This window comes from Dipodomys ordii, unplaced genomic scaffold (genome assembly GCF_000151885.1).
Source record: "Dipodomys ordii isolate 6190 unplaced genomic scaffold, Dord_2.0 Scaffold86, whole genome shotgun sequence".
Classification (NCBI taxonomy): domain Eukaryota; kingdom Metazoa; phylum Chordata; class Mammalia; order Rodentia; family Heteromyidae; genus Dipodomys; species Dipodomys ordii.
This window is the reverse complement of record NW_012267302.1, coordinates 5193437-5211912: the sequence shown is the minus strand read 5'-3', so window position 1 is coordinate 5211912 and position 18476 is coordinate 5193437. Positions and strand designations below refer to the sequence as shown.

General features: G+C 43.2%; 1 protein-coding gene across 1 annotated transcript in view; it reads left to right on the top strand.

Moving 5' to 3' along the window:
- Kcnma1 (potassium channel, calcium activated large conductance subfamily M alpha, member 1) overlaps window positions 1–18476 on the top strand; it is a 697588-nt gene that overhangs the window by 604935 nt on the left and 74177 nt on the right. Inside the window, exon 20 of the mRNA XM_013025679.1 lies at window positions 8743–8836. Within this exon, the coding sequence (XP_012881133.1) occupies window positions 8743–8836 (94 nt within the window). The remainder of the gene's footprint in view (window positions 1–8742; window positions 8837–18476) is intronic.

Here is an 18476-nt window from a genome sequence, read left to right as displayed (position 1 = left end):
GTTTCATCTGGAAGGTGGTAAGCAGAGATGGACACTGTCTTTTAGGAAACCCAGAAAAATGAAGCGAATGTGTGAAGAATAAACTCTTGTTTCTCTGTGAGAGGTCAGCTAGGGCACTGCTCAGCTCTGTGGCTTCCCTCACAGCTTCTTGGTGACTGCAGAGAAGGAAAGCAGCTGTGATAGGATCACATCCAGTTATTCACTTGCCTAGGGTCCTCCCTTCTCCCCTCAATTTCCTCCTTCCCTTCCCTTCCCATTCCTTCCCTCCCTTACTCCCTCCCTCCCTCCCTCCCTTCTTTCTTTCCTTCCTTCCTTCCTTACTCCCTCCCTCCCTCCCTCCCTCCTTCCTTCCTTCCTTCCTTCCTTCATCTCTCATTTCTTCCCTTTCTTTCAGCCCTTTATACCTTACTTGTTTCTGTCTTCTGCTTCTTGCTCTGGTAGCTTGGACTGTATGTGCTAAAGATATAGCAGGAATCATTCCATCCTTGAACTGAAAGGCTTTAACCAACTGGTGTGGAACAGGGAGGGAAGAAAAATGAAATTAGAGAAAGGATGACTCTTCTTGAACTATTTGGAGCTGGATTCAAACAAAGTCAAAATTGTCTTCCCTCAACTACTATTTTTCCAGTCTTCAAACTGTGTCTGGTAGTAATTCAGGATGTTCTTGACATTCTCATTTCAATTGCATTTTTCTCTTAGTATTTCACTGTTCATCTCTGTGTCTGATCACTAAGAAGCTAATGCCTAGTGAACTTTTCTTGGGAAGAAGGAAATAAAGAAGGAAGGGAGGAAGGGAGGCAGGGAAGGAAGCAAGCAAGCAAGGAAGAAAGGGAGGGAAGAAGGAAGAAGAGGAAGGAGGGAGGGAGAAAGGAAGGAAGGAAAGATAAGGGAAGGGAAAAATCAAAGGCAATCCAGAAAGGATTTTCTACTCAATTCTGCAGTATTGTCAAGGAATTAAAGCAGGCCTAGTTTATTTTATTTATTTATATTATTTATATATTCATAATTCATTCATCCATGAGGATGTCTACTTACCATGAGGTTCTACTTACAGGGACTTTTGGCGAATCCTGGATGCCTGTCAGGATACAAATAAGACGGAAGGCTTGTAGTTTAAGACTGGGTGAGAATGCATGGATACTCTTGGTACATTACACCTTTCCAGTTTCATTCTAGAGGTCTATTAGGCCTGCAGCATTTGTGTACAGAACACTGCACTCCAGGTTGTGTGAATTCTGTTAATAGGGTCATATCGTAGTTTTCTTTTTCTCTCGTATAGGGGATGAATTCTTTCATTACTCTGTCTTTTTAGACTCAACATTAACCACTTCAGGTTTTCTAGGCAGTGAATAGAGCCAGAGAGATACCCTGTGATTAACTTCTGCATAACCTGTACTTCCTTAATGTCTCACTCTCCATTCTCTGATGAGCACCACAAAAGCCAGAGATGCAGAACAAGTCCCTTTTCCCTGCCCAGTCAGCACACAAGGGGCTAGTGTTCCCTCTGCCCACCCCAGGTAACACAAGAAGGGACATTGAAAATCCTTCCTTCCTTATATCTACCCTCATTATCCTCAATAAATCTATCTTCACTATACAAAATGACAGATTTCATTTTTTTAAAAAAAATCTATACTCTAGGTTTTCCAAATAAATACATTCCCTACTTCTTAGATGGAGGTTGTGGAGTTTTTCTGCTCAGTAATGTATATGTGTGAAAATGTGACCCTTCAATTTTGGAGGGTTTTAGATATTTGAGATGTTGTGGTTGGTGGGGCTGTTGCTTTATTTTCTTTGTTTTCTTGGGACTTGAACTCAGGGCCTAGTTGCTGTTTCTTAGATTTCATACTCAAGGCTAGCACCCTACTACTTGAGACCTAGCCCCACTGCCAGCGTTTTAGTAGTTAATTGGAGATAAGAGCCTCATGGACTTTCCTACCTGGGCTGGCTTCTAATGGTGCTCCACAGATCTCAACCTCCTGAGGAGCTAGGATGACACTCATGAGCCACAAGCACCGGTGTGGGGCTGTTTTGAGGGATAACATTGTTCATCTTTTCATTACTTATATATCACTATCTTTCAGAATCTTTCAAAAATACATTTATAGACTGGTTCTACTAAGGTTATAGCAAAGCATTCTTGTGGATGTATAGTTTCCTAAGTTGTCAGAACCAGAAACTCTTTTTTTTAAAATAAGTTTTTTTTTATTGTGAAAATACTATACAGAGGGGTTACAATCACATGAGCAAGGTAATGAGTACATTTCTTATCAAGCATTGTTGCCTCCTCCTTTGTTTTTCCCTTACATCCCTTCCCTCCCATCTCCACAACTACATCTCCGCCCCCCCAGCCTAAATTGTATGACTTAGAAAAAATGATATTAAGTGAAGTAAGCCAGGCACAAAGAAACATAGGACCCATGGTTTCCCTTATTTGCAATAACTTGTATATGTCTGAGACAAGCAGAAAAGGTCAGATAAGATGATGTTAGGTGAAATAAACCCCAAGATAAGTATTCAAATGTTTTTTTTCTTTCATGCTATTGTTTCTAACATATTTATAAGATGATTTATTTGTTGCTTTGTATGTCCCTCCCCCACGACATAACCCCTGCTCTCACTGTATTTGATGTTGATATAATTTGTGGAGGGGACGGGGAAAAAACAAAATGTTTAAATAGGGATACAGGTGGACCCATTGCAACAATGAGATGTACAAGTCATTATGTCAAGAACCAGAAACTCTTATTCCAAACATTTGACCCACTTTAGGTCCCCTGTGCTCTCGTTTAAGCTACTCACTGTCCGGTCCACATAGAACTTGGCTCCTAGACACACTTGGAGGATGAGGGCAGTGATGGGCACATGACATTCACAAAGAAAGGATTCACCCAGAAACAATTCTCTCCCGTTCCTGTATAAATGTGTAATCACGCGACTCCCAGCTCACAGTATGGGTTACTTCCTCCATCTGTGTTGCTGTTGTTAGTTTTCCATACTTGCTTATGGAAGCTTTCATATCCTCTCCACAGTTCCATCCAGGTGATAGGCAGCCAGGGCTGTCCTGGTCCACAGTGACAGCTCAGGACGCCTTCCCCTGCACAGCAGGCAGCATTCCACGTTCCCGCCCCAGCATCGCCCTCTAGTGACCGCACTGTGGAACCATCACTTCCTGCGGGGAGTTGGGCAGAAGTATGAGAGGAAAGCCAGGTCAGCCAGGGAAGTTTTGTCCCTAGCAGCAAATCACGTATTGCAAAATGGTGGTGTTACTGTGACATCCGTGGTTCCTTTTGGGGAAAAGTTTAATACACACACAGAAGACAGGAAGCCTACTGTAGATCTCTGTCCCAGCAACTATGCCTTGGCTCTTTGCCTTTAATTTTAGTGAAGCAGCGTTAGTATCCTGAACCCACTCCCCACACACTTTCCTCGAATGTCACTGACAATGCAAAGAGACATTACACATCACTCTTCCTTTCTTTCTTGCCCCGCTGTAGGGGGTGTGAGCATGGAGCCCAGGGCTTCCCATAGGCCAAGCAAGTTCTACCAACTGAGCTATTACCCTAACTCTACTCATCACTCTCCCTGAGGGAGTGGCAAAGCCTGGGTATTCAATGTAAGCTAAGTAGCAATACTGCAGCCAGGGGTGCTGAGCAGGCCGACATTCTGAGATGAAAAGCAATAGTTTAACACCGAGAGATAACAACTTGAAATATAGCGATTATTTGGTAGGATACCTTTCTGTAGTTTTCAGGAGATAATAGGTCTGGTCCTACTGCTAAACTAAGTTTTCTGTATGTTGTCAGAGAGGAGAGGTACTCTGTATATTTTGGGAGGAATTATGGCAGAGAGGAGATTGCCTTCTGAATTTTCACAGGTATCCTCCCTCCTGACATCAAAGACAATGGTGTAGCAAAAATTGTTCCAGGAAGTCATCGGGGTAAAAGAGAAAGGAAAATCAAAACAAAAACCCTGCAATTCAGCTTTGAGGGAGAGACTTCCATTTTTCATCCAAAGCTATGATTCGATTTGATGTTAAAATTGGTCTGGGAGGTTTTTGTTTTGTTTTGGTTTTGTAATGAGAATTTCACTAAGGATTAATTTCCATTTTCTTTTCTCATTGTTTGGCAGTCAAGGCTGAAGCTATTTCACGTTATCACAAAGACCCATTTGAGTCCAAGAATGCAGCTCCCATTTCTCGGCTTGTGACCGAGCCAGGTGAAGAAGTGGCTGGGAGACCCTTCCCAATACTTTAACAATAATTGCCCTATGGCTCTCAGTGTTTCGCCTTAACATGGCTAAGTGCAGCGGGGCAAGAGAGCTCTACTACCATAGATTTCAGCATGTGTTTAGTTTGTTGGGCAGCAAAAGACCAAACTGAAGAAAAAACAAACCCCAAACAACAGCACTAAAAAAAAAAACCAATAAATAACCACAAAAATGCCTGAATTCTCCAACCTTCAGTGTGCTCCACAACAGTAATCAGAAGCCCTGTTAGCTAGATGCCTTTGTGTTCAAACCACTTTGCATGAGTCTTAACTCTGAGCAGTTCCAGTGTGAATATGACATTACTAATGATCTGCTAAGTGTGTACAGATGTGAGTTTCTCCAGATGTAGTGATTAATAACGTAATGGAGATAGCTGGTTGACTCATGTTAATGGCTTGTTTGCCTTTTATTACTTTTGTGAGTTTATTTGCTTTGAACTTTTTTTTTTTTTACTCCAGCCAACAAACTCACCTTGAAGTCTCAAAGGACTTTATTGCTATTAATCTCGGGTGGGGGGGAAAGTGGAGGGGACAGGAAAGGGGGGATGTACTCCAGGGGAGAGCTGAGATTTCCATCCGAGGCACACATTGGGAAAGCGAAAAGCAACAGTCCTTGTCCCCTGTCATTTCAAAGTCTATAAAAAGAGGCATGGGTGAGCCCTGACAAGATGTTTGTAACTTGGCAAGGCAGAAAAAGGAAGAGCTTTTCTTTAAAAAATAATAATAATCTAGTAAAATACATGATCATTTTGAAGTAAGGCCAGAATCTCTGGCCAGTGTTTCTGGAAGACGCTGCCTTTGCTCTTGCTTGCAAAAGGAATTCTGATGAAAAGTCAAATGAAATGTTGTTACAGATGTTCAGCTCCGCATTAAGGCTGTTGGAATTACCACCCCATCTTAAATCAATTCCCAGAACATTGTCTGGAGGTTATGTCATTGAAATAATGAATCCTCTTTAGTCAAGTCTAAGCAAACATGTTAAAACATCATTGTAACTTTAAATTAAACTCTCTTGCAAACCAGGGGATCCGAAGCCTCATTAGACTTGCCTGACATTTTTCTAGCGCCTGAGTCTTCACCAACTGTAAAACTGTTAGATTCAGTGCCTATTAGACAAGGGAGCGTGGGGGAAGTTACGAGAACATTAAGTGTTATACTTAGGGATGTACAAAAAAACAAGCCCTTGAATTTTATGAGTTACTTGGAGGCTGGATAGAGTTCAGCTCCCATTAAAATGCTGTGTTAGATTCCTGAACTTGTTTGTGTTTTAGAAGAGCTGGTAAGTCAAGTTTCTTTGAAGGCTCCTATCTTCCTGTGATTTCCCCATCACAGGAACAAGTGGAAATGTTAGAGAGAAAAGAGAGAGGTGTATCACACTTACCCGACTAGGTTAAATATGAGCTTGTAAATGTGCGTTGTCATGAGGTAGAACCCATTACTTCCACACATCTGTCTTTCATGAACGTGAGTTAAATGGAAGTCTCCCCTTTTAATTCCACTTTGTCATTCCTCTCATGGAGTTACAGAAGCCATGAAATGAAAATTATATTTTATAGCCGAACTGAAAGTTTTTCTTCAAATGTGCTTTCTCTAAATGTGCACCGGTGGATAAGAATCCACATAAAGGAGAATAATTAGATATGCTTTATGTCCTACTTATGACAAAGAAGTTGTCCCTTGCTTCTCTTGGGAGATGGAAGCCATATGTCATGGCCTGTATCACAAAACATTCGCAGTGCTCCTGTCTCTTCAGGGAGCAGAATTCCAGGCCCTAAGTGCAAGAGGAATGCTTTGAACATGGTTTCATGGATGAGAACAAACCCCAGTTTAAATACAGTATGATTATGATGAATGATCTCTGTGAGTTGCAATGAAAATACATGGTTTCCTTGCACTGAAGGAGGCATACGTTTCCTATCAACATGAAGCGTCTGTCTGGAGCGGGCTGACATGTATTCACTTGCCAGCTCTCCCATCTGAAGCTCCGTGCCAGCAAACAGCCAGTGACAGGGTGCAAGGATAACGGGCACTCAACCAAAGACAACCATCTCCCAGCAGTGCAGTACAATGGGGAAGCAGAAGTTAAGCAAAAGGATCCCAACGGGAATGCCGGGGAAGGTGCCTTCGGCGTGGGTCTTCACTAATGCAGACTAACCGCACTGCCAGACACCACCCCCGTGACATCGAGTCACATTGAAGAGATCTACGAGTCTGTTGCACGGTAACCTTGAGAAGCCTGGTGTGAAGGAGAAGAACAGAACTTGCATTCCCACTCGACCTACTCATGCGTGCGCACAAACACACACACAAACACACACACATAGACACACACACATGTGTCTTCTAGCATGTAGCCTTTATAAAATGGTGATCTTGTTAGGAAGAGAAAGTATAAGACTACACTGTGTACAATTTTCTTTGCCCCTCCTTTCTTTCCTCCCATCTATTTCCCCTCTCTTTTCTCGTCCTTTCTCTTTTCTCTCCATCTTCTTTCTCTCTCTCCTGTCTCTCTGTCTCTCTCTCTCTCTCTCTCTCACACACACACACACACACACACACACACTCCCACTCCTATCCTATTATTGTCTTGGACACCCAGACCCCTATCTTGTGAAAGGAAGATGAATTTAGGTCAAGCTCAGAGTGCCTGTTTGCTTGCTGAGAGATGCATATCACCTCTAAGTGATTTTTTTTTCAATACCATTTATGTGGCTTGTATTTATTTCCTTTAATCTTTTAAGTGCTGTTTAGTCTCCGTGTGATTTGCTGTGGTTACTCATTTCTGATAAGATGTGATATCTTCACAGCCACCCAGTCCCTGCCTGGAGCCCTCCGTGACTGATCTGGTCACAGCCTGAGCCCCCTCCGGGCCGGGCAGTGGTGGGGGGAGCAGGTGGTGAAGGGAAGAGCTGTGGGCCTTGGCAGAAGCTTTCTTACCTTTAGCTCTCCTGCTATCCATCTTACTTCACGCCTCAACTCTTGTTTCCTTTTCCTGTGCCAGCTAGCATGAGGCAATCCCAGTTTGACAGTAGATTCAGGGTGTGTAAAACGCGCTCTCCTCTGAAACCAGTTTGGAGTCTTAGGATCCCTTCAGAACCATGGATCATAACCTACTAAATTTATTTAAGGTTTTCAAGGAAGTAACGTATAATGCATGCTGTGGGACGGGCCATTTTGGGTAATACTAAGTAGCGGGGATGGTTCTTTTCTCCTGTTATCTAAAGACTCCTGTGCTATTAATATGTATATCTCAAGCTTCTTCTGATGCTGCTTTTGCTATACTGCTAATATTTCTCTTCTTAGATTAAAGGTGACCTCCGTACATTCTGAGTTACAGGGGTGTCTCCTCCTAGTCTGTGTGGCAGTCGACCTACCCTAAGAATGGAAGGATCTGCTTTTTCCTTCTTGACATTACAGCATTAGCCTGGATGGTGGGGGCCGGGAAGAACAGGACTAGATTTTGCAGCTGAGGCCCTTGGGTGACAGGTTGTGGGGTGGGGGTGCGGGTGGGGGTTGTGCATCTTGCTAATTACCAAGCAGCGCTCTTAAAATGAAGCATGGTGCCAGCGTATACAGCTACAAAGCTTGTTAGTAGGTGTCTTGGGGCAAAGCAGTAGTGTGCTGTGTTGTGAGTGAAGCTTCACATTGCTTAGCAGTCTGTGTGGTGGAGGTATTTAGAAAACAGCTTTGGTTTCCAATCTCCTCTGCTGGCCCTTCATCCCTGCCTGCCATTGCTTCATTAGAAATTCCATTCAGTGGCAAGTACACCCTGATCCCAGTGCTCTCCTGTGGTGGCCAGCGCTCCTGTCTGAGCACAGTCCTCCTCCATGCCTCCTCCCTGGGTGCTGAGAAGATGAGAGCTGAGGATTCTTGAGCCCACTTGTGCCGATGTTCTAAGTCCTGACCGACTGCAACATTGGTTCTTAAGGCCGAGAATCCTTCACCTACCTTCAAAGCTCTATCTGTGCTGTTCGGGGATTAGCAACCTAGTAAGGTGGTTCCTCCGGAGAAGCGGTAGGCACTTTCCAACACAATTTTACCTCTGATGTTGGTTATGGGAAGATGCCTTTGATTAACCCGGCAAAACAAAGTTACCAGAGTTAATTCTGAAGAATAACCATCGACTGTTTCACACACGCACATGTATATTTTTTGTATGCGGACAAATCAACGGTTTCTTTTTCTTCGTTGTTGTTTCTGTCTTTTTCTTTCTAAGTTTAGGGCGTTTATGAACTTGTTTTAGTCTGTTTCAAGTGCATGCTCCAGTGCTAGAGCGTAAAGATGTGTTTTGCTTCAACCTTCTCAAGCAAGCCTCTTTTCACTAATGCATTTGGTCTTTGTCACCGGGTCTTAAAAGACAGCCCTGATTTCCTAGTTGAGTGACTGAGCCTTGAGTGTGTGACTATGCTATCTTGCCTGTATTTCAGTCTACCCTCAAACTGTTCCTAATCTCATGAGCTACCTATATTTCCAGTTGAAGACGAGCAGCCATCAACCCTGTCACCAAAAAAAAAGCAACGCAACGGGGGCATGAGGAACTCACCCAACTCTTCTCCGAAGCTGATGAGGTAAGCAAGGTTCCCCACACACATACACACACGTGGTGGGCCCTCTCTCCTCCCTCTTCTCTTTTGGCCGGGCCCCCTCCAATGCTTGCCTAGGCCCCAGATTCTCCTACTGCACCAGTGATCATGGGGGAGGGGAGCAAGATCGTTCTATGGCTTCTTAAGTATTTATTCTGTCAGCTTGTCAGCACTTAATGATAGAGCTGAAAAAATTCTGTCATGAAAAACAGTTTGAAAAGCTGTTTGAAAAATACATAGGCTTTAAAGTCTTAGCTGTCACCATGTCCTGTCTGTGTGTAGTTTCTAAACAGCAGTGGCACTAATGACGCTGGGAACCAATCAGAGCAACTCTGTGGTTAGTTTGCCTGCGGCAAGTCTCTTTCTGCTGGAGTCCCTCGGAGGACTGTTTTCAGTACTTAAGGCCATATGTGAGATGTATCATCACAATCAAAAATGAACCTGAAGATTACCTTCCTTTTATCCTGTCGATTGAAATCAAATTTCTGCTAATTGATTTTGACTGAGAAAAAAAGTCTAATAATCTGTGGACTTGCCAACGCAAAGTTCAAAAGTAATCTAGTTGTGCTCAGCCTAAAAGCAATATTAATTATGAAATACAGCATGTTTGCTCCTTCCTTCCTTCTTTCCTTTTCCTTCCTTCCTTCCTTCCTTCCTTCCTTCCTTCCCTACTTTGTTCTTCCTCCTCTCTCTCTCCTTCTCTCTGTCTTCCTTTCTAAATGAAAGAACTCTAGATATAGCACTCCCTATAGAAATAGTAAGTGACTTTCCACATAGTTCTACAAGTTCCTATTCTTGACCTATTTGTCTCTCATCTTCCCTTTTTGTCATTCATCTGCCAATCCCAATAAATTTGTTCTCCTGACATCCAAACCCTCTTAATACCTCCATGATCCAAAAGTGATTTCAGATTTGCACTGCTTCTCCTAAATGGTTTCTGCCATAGGGACACCAGCCACCTTAACAGGACTTCCCCTTTTTCCATTGCCTTTGGTTCCTCTCCCTTCTCTGATTATTGAGATGCAGCCATGTTGCTCTCCATTCTTCTTCGGCACATTTTAATCTCCTTAGCCCTCCACATCTGTCTACCTGCCCAGGACATCGGCGAGAGCTGTCCTTCTTCAGTAGTGGTGCACTTGGGTTACTTGATGGAAGTTTCACTAGCACTACCTCCTCTGCCTTTATGACCATCCATTCCCATTAACCATCTCCACTGAAGAGTGCTCCATCCCCCAGCTCAGCCATGCTGGGGCACTGCTGATTTACATGCTTGTTTACAGTTTATGAGGGGGAATAAAATGCTCCAACTGCCAAGCTGCTCTTTTTTTATGACACTGGTTGTCATCCTAGCATTGCCTTCCTATTTACTCACCTTTAAGTAATCGACTTATCTGATGCTAATAGTTTTCTCCATTTAAGAGAGAGACAGAGACAGAGACAGGCAGAGACAGACAGAGAGACACACAGAGAGAGAGAGAAACACCCATTATACTTCTTTTGCCTAAATTTAGAGGAGCAAATAAATAAATAAAGAGAAGCCTGGAAAATCTGAACCCTTTGGAGCCCAATTCTCTGTCCCTGTTTGCTATGTAAAGTATGGCTCATTGCTTTGATCTTGAGCAATAATAATTCTAAGGAGTTATACTGTTTTCATATGCTTCAAAGCTGTGTCAAAGTTTTGCTGCTTAAGGGTACTTCTTTATTCTGTTGGCTCTTGGGTACCAAGATGACAGGTCTCCTGTATGAGGTGGAGGCTTTTTTAAGTCGTAGCCTTCAGCAAAACATCAAATTACCAAATCCAGGGTAACATACTTCTACACAAATGCCTTTCCTGTAGATATATTATACCATATATATTAAATACTTTAGTGTTACACGCTCCATTTTATGTGCAATAGAAAGTGATGGTTTGAGGTAGCCTTGGGGGGGGGGACTTTTTTTTTTATCCACAAGCAGAAAAAGCTAGTGTATACCGTATCAAGTATGGTTTTTACAGGACTTTCTGCCCGAAGGCCTTTGTAAATAAGTAATGATCAACAGATTGGCTGTGGGTTTTTGAAAAGCATGCCTATGTCAGTTTGCATGATGGGGGAGAATTTTCAAAGTGGATCTTGCTTTCATTGCCTGCCGGAGAGGGGCTGAGGGAGGCAGTCATCCCAGGCCAGAGCTGTCTGCTTCGTCGTACATCAGAATTGCTAAACGGGGGTCAGGTGTGAGCTAAAACCTGCCAAGCTACAGAACTCGGGGCTTCTAATATTGGTGCCTGTGGGATGCTGCTGCCACCGCAGTGACATTCGCTGGGATGTTTCACACCACCTGCCCACAATGCTCTCCATTGAGGCTCAGTTGGATTGGGCCATGCCTGACAAGTCAGGAAGTGTTAGACACTCCCCCATTCCTGGACTTTGTAGCTCCTAGGTACTGCCACATCCTCCGACTGAGGTCAGAGGAGCAAGGATAGGCCATCTGCTGAGCTGAGCTGAGCCCTGTCTATTCTGTACCTTCTAGTTTCTACATGACGGAACTATCTGGAGGGTCTTTTGGTGTGCTTTTGAATATCCAACACCCGCCATGAGCCTGGGGAGACTGTTTTTGTTAGATCCCTCTTGTTGATTGGCAAAACACAGCGAAGGGGGTACACGCACCTTCTTCTGGCTTTCTCATTTGCCCCCATCCCCACCCCTGTCTACTCTTCAAAAGTTAGGAGGCCTCCAAGGCCCTATTCCTTATGAGCTAAAAAATCCATAAAGGAAGCTAATGGCTTGTTTGAGGTGGGTTTTCCGACATGACTTTGCAGCTCGCTGTTTGAGCAGAAATCAATCACCCCAAGTGCGGGCAGGTTTTAGTGGCCTATGGACAGTGATAGGAACAGCTCCAAGAGAAACCCCAGAGCCCAGAATGGGCCAAGATGGGCTTTAATTTACCACTGTGGCCTCTGCAAATAAAACAGGCTTCACTGTGAAGGTTCCTTCTAATCATCTGCCAGCAGAAAATGCTGTGGGGACCCTTCACTAATGGGTCCTTGTCTCCCCTTTGTTCCAGTACCAGTCTTGGCTTGGTGTTTTAGTGTCACTTAATTCTCTGTATGGTCATTAAGTGAACAGCCTTGCTTTGTGTGTCTGAATGGAGAGGTAGTATTATTTAGTCATCCCGACAGAATAAAACAACTCTCCCAAGCAGAGCCACATGCTGAGAGTCTATGTGCCAAACCAAGAACACATATCATAACCACTGGCTCCCACCCACCCAGGAGTGAGCTGTGCAGGTCCCAGCTCCCTGACTCCATGCATACATCTAGTAGGTCTCTTCTCTGGTGATCACATAATCTGGAATCCTTTAAGGAGTTTCTCCTATACCAAGCTCCAGAGACAGCCTTCCCATAGTTGTAAAAAGCCCTGGAGGGAAATAACTTTCTCTCTAAATAGCAATGGCAAGTGCTCTTAATTTAGTGCTTTGTATATCCTTTTCTATGAGTACCCTCTAGAAAGTCTCTCTAGGAAAGACAAAAAGAAAATACATTGAGCCAGGCATTGGTAACTCATGCCTGTAATCTTAGCTAGTCAGGTAGGCTGAAATCTGAGGATCACTGTTTAAGGCCATCCAGGGCAAGAAAGTTTGTGAAACTCTTATCTTCAGTTGACCACCAAAAAGCCAGAAGTAGAAGTATGTCTCAAGTGGCACAGAGCCAGCCTGGAGCAGAAAAAGCTGAGGGATAGTTGTCAGTACAAGTACAGCCCCAGTACCCTGAAAACCATTTGGAGTACAGTTATAGCAGATTCCTAGATTTTTGAAATCCCCACTTCTGAATTCCAGGTCCACCTTCAAGCAGTTTTATTCACAGGTGCCTTTTAGGTGATGAGAATATTTCTCCAGAGTGTCGGGATCATACAATACTTACTGTGTACCCCCACCTAGGACCCTAAAAGGCTGTCTATCTCAGCTGCCTGTTTCAATTTTCTTTCTTTTTAAATCATATCTATCTATGTATATAGATATAGATAGATAGATAGATATGATTTTAAAAATTTACTTATTTCTAGCTCTGGGGCTTGAACTCTGAGCCTGGGCACTGTCCCTGGCTTTTGTGCTGAAGGATAGCACTCTATCACTTGAGCCACAACTCTACTTCTAGCTTTTTGTGGTAAACTAGAGATAAGAGTCTCATGGATTTTCCTGCCTTGGCTGGCTTTGAATTTGATCCTCAAATCTCAGCCTTCTGAGCAGCTAGGATTACAGGCATGATCCATTGGCACCGGTTGATTTTTTTATGATTGTTTTTAAGTAGTTGCACAAAGTGGTTTCAATTTAACATAGCAGCTTATGAATACAATACATCAAATTTCCAGCTAGCAAAGATTTACTGGGATCCTGCCAGTTTTTAGGGGGTTGTGGAAGGTCTTGAAGGATTTAAAGTAAGATAGACTGGTAGAGATCCTTGTCTTTAAAATGCTGACAGTTTAATATTGGAGACAGGCAAAACACACAGTGGAACAGAGTTAGAATGGCTTAAGGATTCTATTACCATGGGCTATGAAACGGTACCTGGCATTAATTTTTAAAGGAGGTCTCATTTTCCCTAGCCCAGAAGCACGTGGGTAATCTGTGACTAATACTAGTACATGTTCTTCGTCATGGTTTACTGACTTCATATTACTTTACCCCTATTTAACAGATGAGGAAACTGAGGCATGAGGCAGGGGCAAGTAAATCTGGTCATCTGAATTAAGAAGATGAAGAAAATAGCAAAAGTTCTCCAGTGACAATAAATGGCTTAGTAGGGCTACAGCAAGGGGTATTTTGTGTGACATCACTGGAGTTGAAAATTTGGGAGATCTTTGGCCTCTAGTCATGGAGGACCTTTCCTACGGAAGACAAGGAGAAACAAGTGCATGTTTGGGAGGAAGCAATGAGCCAAACTGATCATTAGTGGTGATATAAGCAGGGGTTTAGAATCCTCCATCAGTACCTTTCTAAGACCATCAATACAGAGGTGAGAGAGAGGGCCTTCCCAACCCCAGCCTCTTCCCAGGCCCATTGGGTATCACGACACTCAGGGTTTGTAATGAGGGACTTGTGGGCCAGTCCAGGCTAGACATTTTTTTCCCATAAAGGATACATAGCATTTCTGACATCAGTTCTGAGATTTGCAATAAGGTAAAGAAGCATAGACCACAAGAATTGATGTAGGAAGTGTCAGGAAGACAATTTACACAAAGAGATAACTCTCAGCTGGGCCAAGCCAGGATAATTGACGATGCCCCAAACAGAGAAATTGAACACTTTGAGGAGAGTTTTATGTCATGAGACCCAGGAAATATTAGACCTTCCTTTCCTGAATGGGAGGGCAAATATGATTTGAGGAGAACAGATTACCCTCTTGGGCACTGACTGATCATTAGGTGGAGTACACACATCTGCCTGTTAAGTCTCATTCCCTCTCTTTTGACTCATACCTTTCACGGGGACTCTCTGTTAAGACTTCCCACATCAGAGCCTGCCAGTGTGACAGTTTCCACTAATAGAAAATGGCAAAATGGCCTAGAGCCAACTCAGGGATAGAATGCCACCCTCACTATTCTTTCCACTGGAAGGAGAAGAAGGAAGGCAGGGACAGCATAGCTAAGAAAATCCACCTCCTAATGTATAATCTAATAGCAGATGACAGTCCCCCATGGGAACACAGAAGAAGGAAGTCATGGGTGTCATGATAGCAAAGTTTGGGTGGACTTGACACAGGTCCCTGGACAAGTTCATGCTCAGCAGAGCATAATCATCTGTCTTCTTGTTTCAGAAGAATTTTGTACAGTTCTCCTCCAGGACTGAGGACCAAGTCTTCCCAACATAATGGTATTCATTTCTGTCCTCTTCTGAGAATGGTGAATGCCTAACAGAAAAGAATGCATTCGATGGAAACAGGAAATTTAAAAAAAAATTCAAGTAGTCCCAGAGAAGCCTAGACTTGCCAGTGTGGTTAGAGGCTGGCCCGAAGTTTTGCCGTGGCAATTCCAAGGATGGCCATATTGTGGGAGATGAGGGCAAGGTACTGGGAAAGCCCATCTCAGGGTCAGTGACTGTCAAGTAGGTACGGTGTGGAGAGATGGGCTAAGGCAGGAATCAACCCAAATGAGGATCCTTGCAGAGGGATACTAAACAGTAGACTTCCACAACTAAAAGGCACACAGGAATGAGGCAGGTCTAGTTGGAGCTGTGTATAGGAACTGAGCATGCAGCTATGTCATTTGGAGAACTCCTGAGCACTAACCCACTCTCTTGTGTCTGAAACTGGCAAAGAGCCAGCTGTGTGGCATGACACTGAAAGTTGCACTCATTGATGTAAGGACAAATGCCAGGCTGTGTTCTCTGGAATAGAAGAATAGGAGGAGTGAGGATTAGAGGGCTTGTCCGCTGCATACAATAAGCAGTATATAACTTGCTTCCTGTATTTATTTGTTATTTGGCTATGGGAATTCAGGTTGGCAAAAGAGTCATTAGTGTAAATACAAGTGAAGACTTCCTATTGAGCCTTGACATGGACCTTTCAGGACATTCTTTTTTTTTTTTTTTCATTTTTGCTTATGTGGTACTGAGGAATCAAACCCAGGGCCTCATGCATGCAAGGCAAGCACTCTACCACTGAGCCACCTTCCCAGCCCCGACATGGACCTTTCAAAGTCTAGAGTCACCCAGAGTCAGAAGAGGTGACTCAATGTATTCTTGCCCCCAGTCTCTCCACTTGAACTCAGGGCCAGGATGAGGGCTAGAGGCATCTAGGGACCTCCTTACATTTTGTGGTCCAGACACCTGACTGTGTCATGCTAGACATGGTCCCTGAATGGAAACATAGCCTTCCAGTCTGGGTGCTGATGATGGATGCTAACTTCAGATCCATTGAGATGTTCACTCTCAGCACAACTTTATAAAGTTTGTTTTCAAACTTTAGCACGTCCTTAGAATCACCTGGTGGACTTTGTTATATCATTACTTGTTGCAGCTCCACAGGGTCCCTTACGTCTGAATTTGCATTTCTGTCTGGCTTTCAGGGGATGCTGATGCTGCAGGTCTATGGTTGGTCACATTTTGAGACCCTCCCTTCCTAAGAATCAGAGTAGTGAGAGAAGCTTGAAGTCACAGGGTTTCCCTCTCAGAAGCCTTCGGATGTTGCACAGGCGCTCTGAGCAGTTGCTTCATTAAGACTCTCTGCCTGGACCGTTGTAGGCATCACACATGATTCGTCCCTGTTGATTAGTTTGGGCAGTGGCTCCAGGCAAACTCGAGGCAGTCTTAACTGGCCAGAGACATTATTTTCCTGTCTCCATATCATGGTGTCCTAACTGTGTCCTAACTCAGTTTCTGGATGCAAAAATTAATGCAGTAGATGAAAACAAACTCACAAAATATCAAAAGCGAATAGAACTGGCTGCTGGACACTGATACCATGAGGATCTCAGTTCAGATCCAACCTGGCTAGATTAATCTGTGAGACCATTACCTTCAATTAACCACTAAAAAGCAGAATGGAGCTGTGGGTTGAGTGGCAAAGCACCAGATTTGAGTGAAAAAGCTAAATAAGAACCCAAGTTACTGAGTCTAAACGCCAGTACTGGCACCACAAAAGGATTGTCAAGAGGTGCACATAATAATAGATCCTATGAATCATTATTGAATGATTCAGGAATCTTGAGAGACTGAGATCATTGAACTTTTTAAAATGTGGTTGCTTATTGAGTATCTACTCTGCCTTCAACTAGATTAAAGTACATGGGGAGAAAAGTAGGAGACACATGTCCTAAAGAAGCTGGCATCTAATGGATGAGCCTGATGTGTAGTTTATCTTGGAAGAAGCATCTATATTTACATCTATAGGAGGTATAGCTAAAGAATCACCTGTGTTGACATTTGAGCCAAACTATGAGGTCCAAGAAACTTCACATTGTGTCTGACATAATAGATGCTCAGTAAAATCAGGATTTGCCACTTTGATGAAAGACTTACTGAGGGATGAAGAACTTACCTACATGTTATCAACCTTCCAGTTTCTTAGGGTGACCCATGCAGGGTCAGCCTCCCCCTGGGTAGGATTTTTGCCAAGACAGAAAAACACTTACATAATGAGATCTGAGAATTGGGTTGAGAGATGGGAAGGGATGCAACTCAGAAGTCAGTCTAGAAGTTTCATCTTTCGTAATTTCAGTTACTTGTGGTAGTAGTGGTAGTGATAGTGTGTGTGTGTGTATGTATGTGTGTGTGTGTGTGTGTGTGTGTGTGTGTGTGTGTGTGTGTGTGTATACTGGTACTGGGGTTTGAATTTAGGGCCTAGGCACTGTCACTTACCTTAGCTTTTTCTCTCCAGGCTGGTGCTCAACCACTTGAGCCACAGTTCCATTTCTGTCTTTTTGTTGGTTAATTGGAGAGTAGAGTCTCATAGACTTTCTTGCTCCAGCCTTCTTTGAGCCAGGATTATTAGATGCCAGTCTCTCAAATAGGTAGGATTACAAACTCGAGCCACTGGCACATGGATTGGTTATTTGCATTTAAATGTAAACTTCTGAAATCCATGGTTGAACCCAGTGTCATGACAAAAAAAAAAAAAGCACAGAGATTTTCTGTATTTGCCTGCAAGGGGAACTATGCTCTTTAAAATATAATCCTAGCTTCCACACAGCAAGTCTGCTTGGAAAGGGATTTGTGGTTTAGCTCTAGGCTGTTGTCTTCAAGGCAAGCTTTTTGTGTTTCTGTTGTAGCAGGGCATTTAGTTCACTTCCTGAGATTAATTGATGGCAAGTGTCATTCCTGGATCTGCAAACCCTCCAAAGAAAGATCTTTTTCCCCCTTTACTTGAAGTCAGGCATGCTTAATTTCTAGCTGTGGACTTTGGAGGCCTGAGCTGAGATGCAAGGAGCATGGATATAAAAAATGTAACACAACTGGGGTTTCTCTGTTGTTCTTTAAAAAAAATGATGAGCCTTCAGATATTTGGAACAAAACCAAGAGTTGCTTATCCTAAATTGACTATAGAATCTTTCCTTAGCCCATTTTCCTAACATGGGCTCATGGGGTGATTTTTATACTGAGTATTCACCCGACCTGTATACTCTGGCAAAGATGGGTGCTCTCCTTTTATTACTTAGGGTTCTTTGACTTAGGCTGCAACAGAGAATATGCAAGGAGTGGGGGGTTGGTGGAGATGGGGGCCCTGGTCAGTTAGAACTTCCCCACCAATCTTGTCTCTCTTATCAATGTGGTACCTGAATCATATGACACCCCTGCACACTCTTTTCTAGCGATGCATACAGCATGATAGTAACTGAAGTGACCTACAAGTATGATTACAATGGGAAAATACCATAAGACACAGCATCAAGTTTCAGCACAGCAGTCTCATAAGGGTTCTACTCATAGTTGCTGTTCATCAGAGCAGCCACAGTGCTAGCGCCTAGTAGCCAAAGCCCATGTTTTTTTTAAAGCATTTTTATTAAGATTAAGTGATTATACAAATTTCATAAATTTTACAGTATTGTGAGATAGTGATACTTAAAGTCACAAACACATTTTAACCTTCACAAGGAAAATTGTCATTATCATGATCTAAAATGTTTGTGAAGTCTATGAGCTTTGACAATACAAC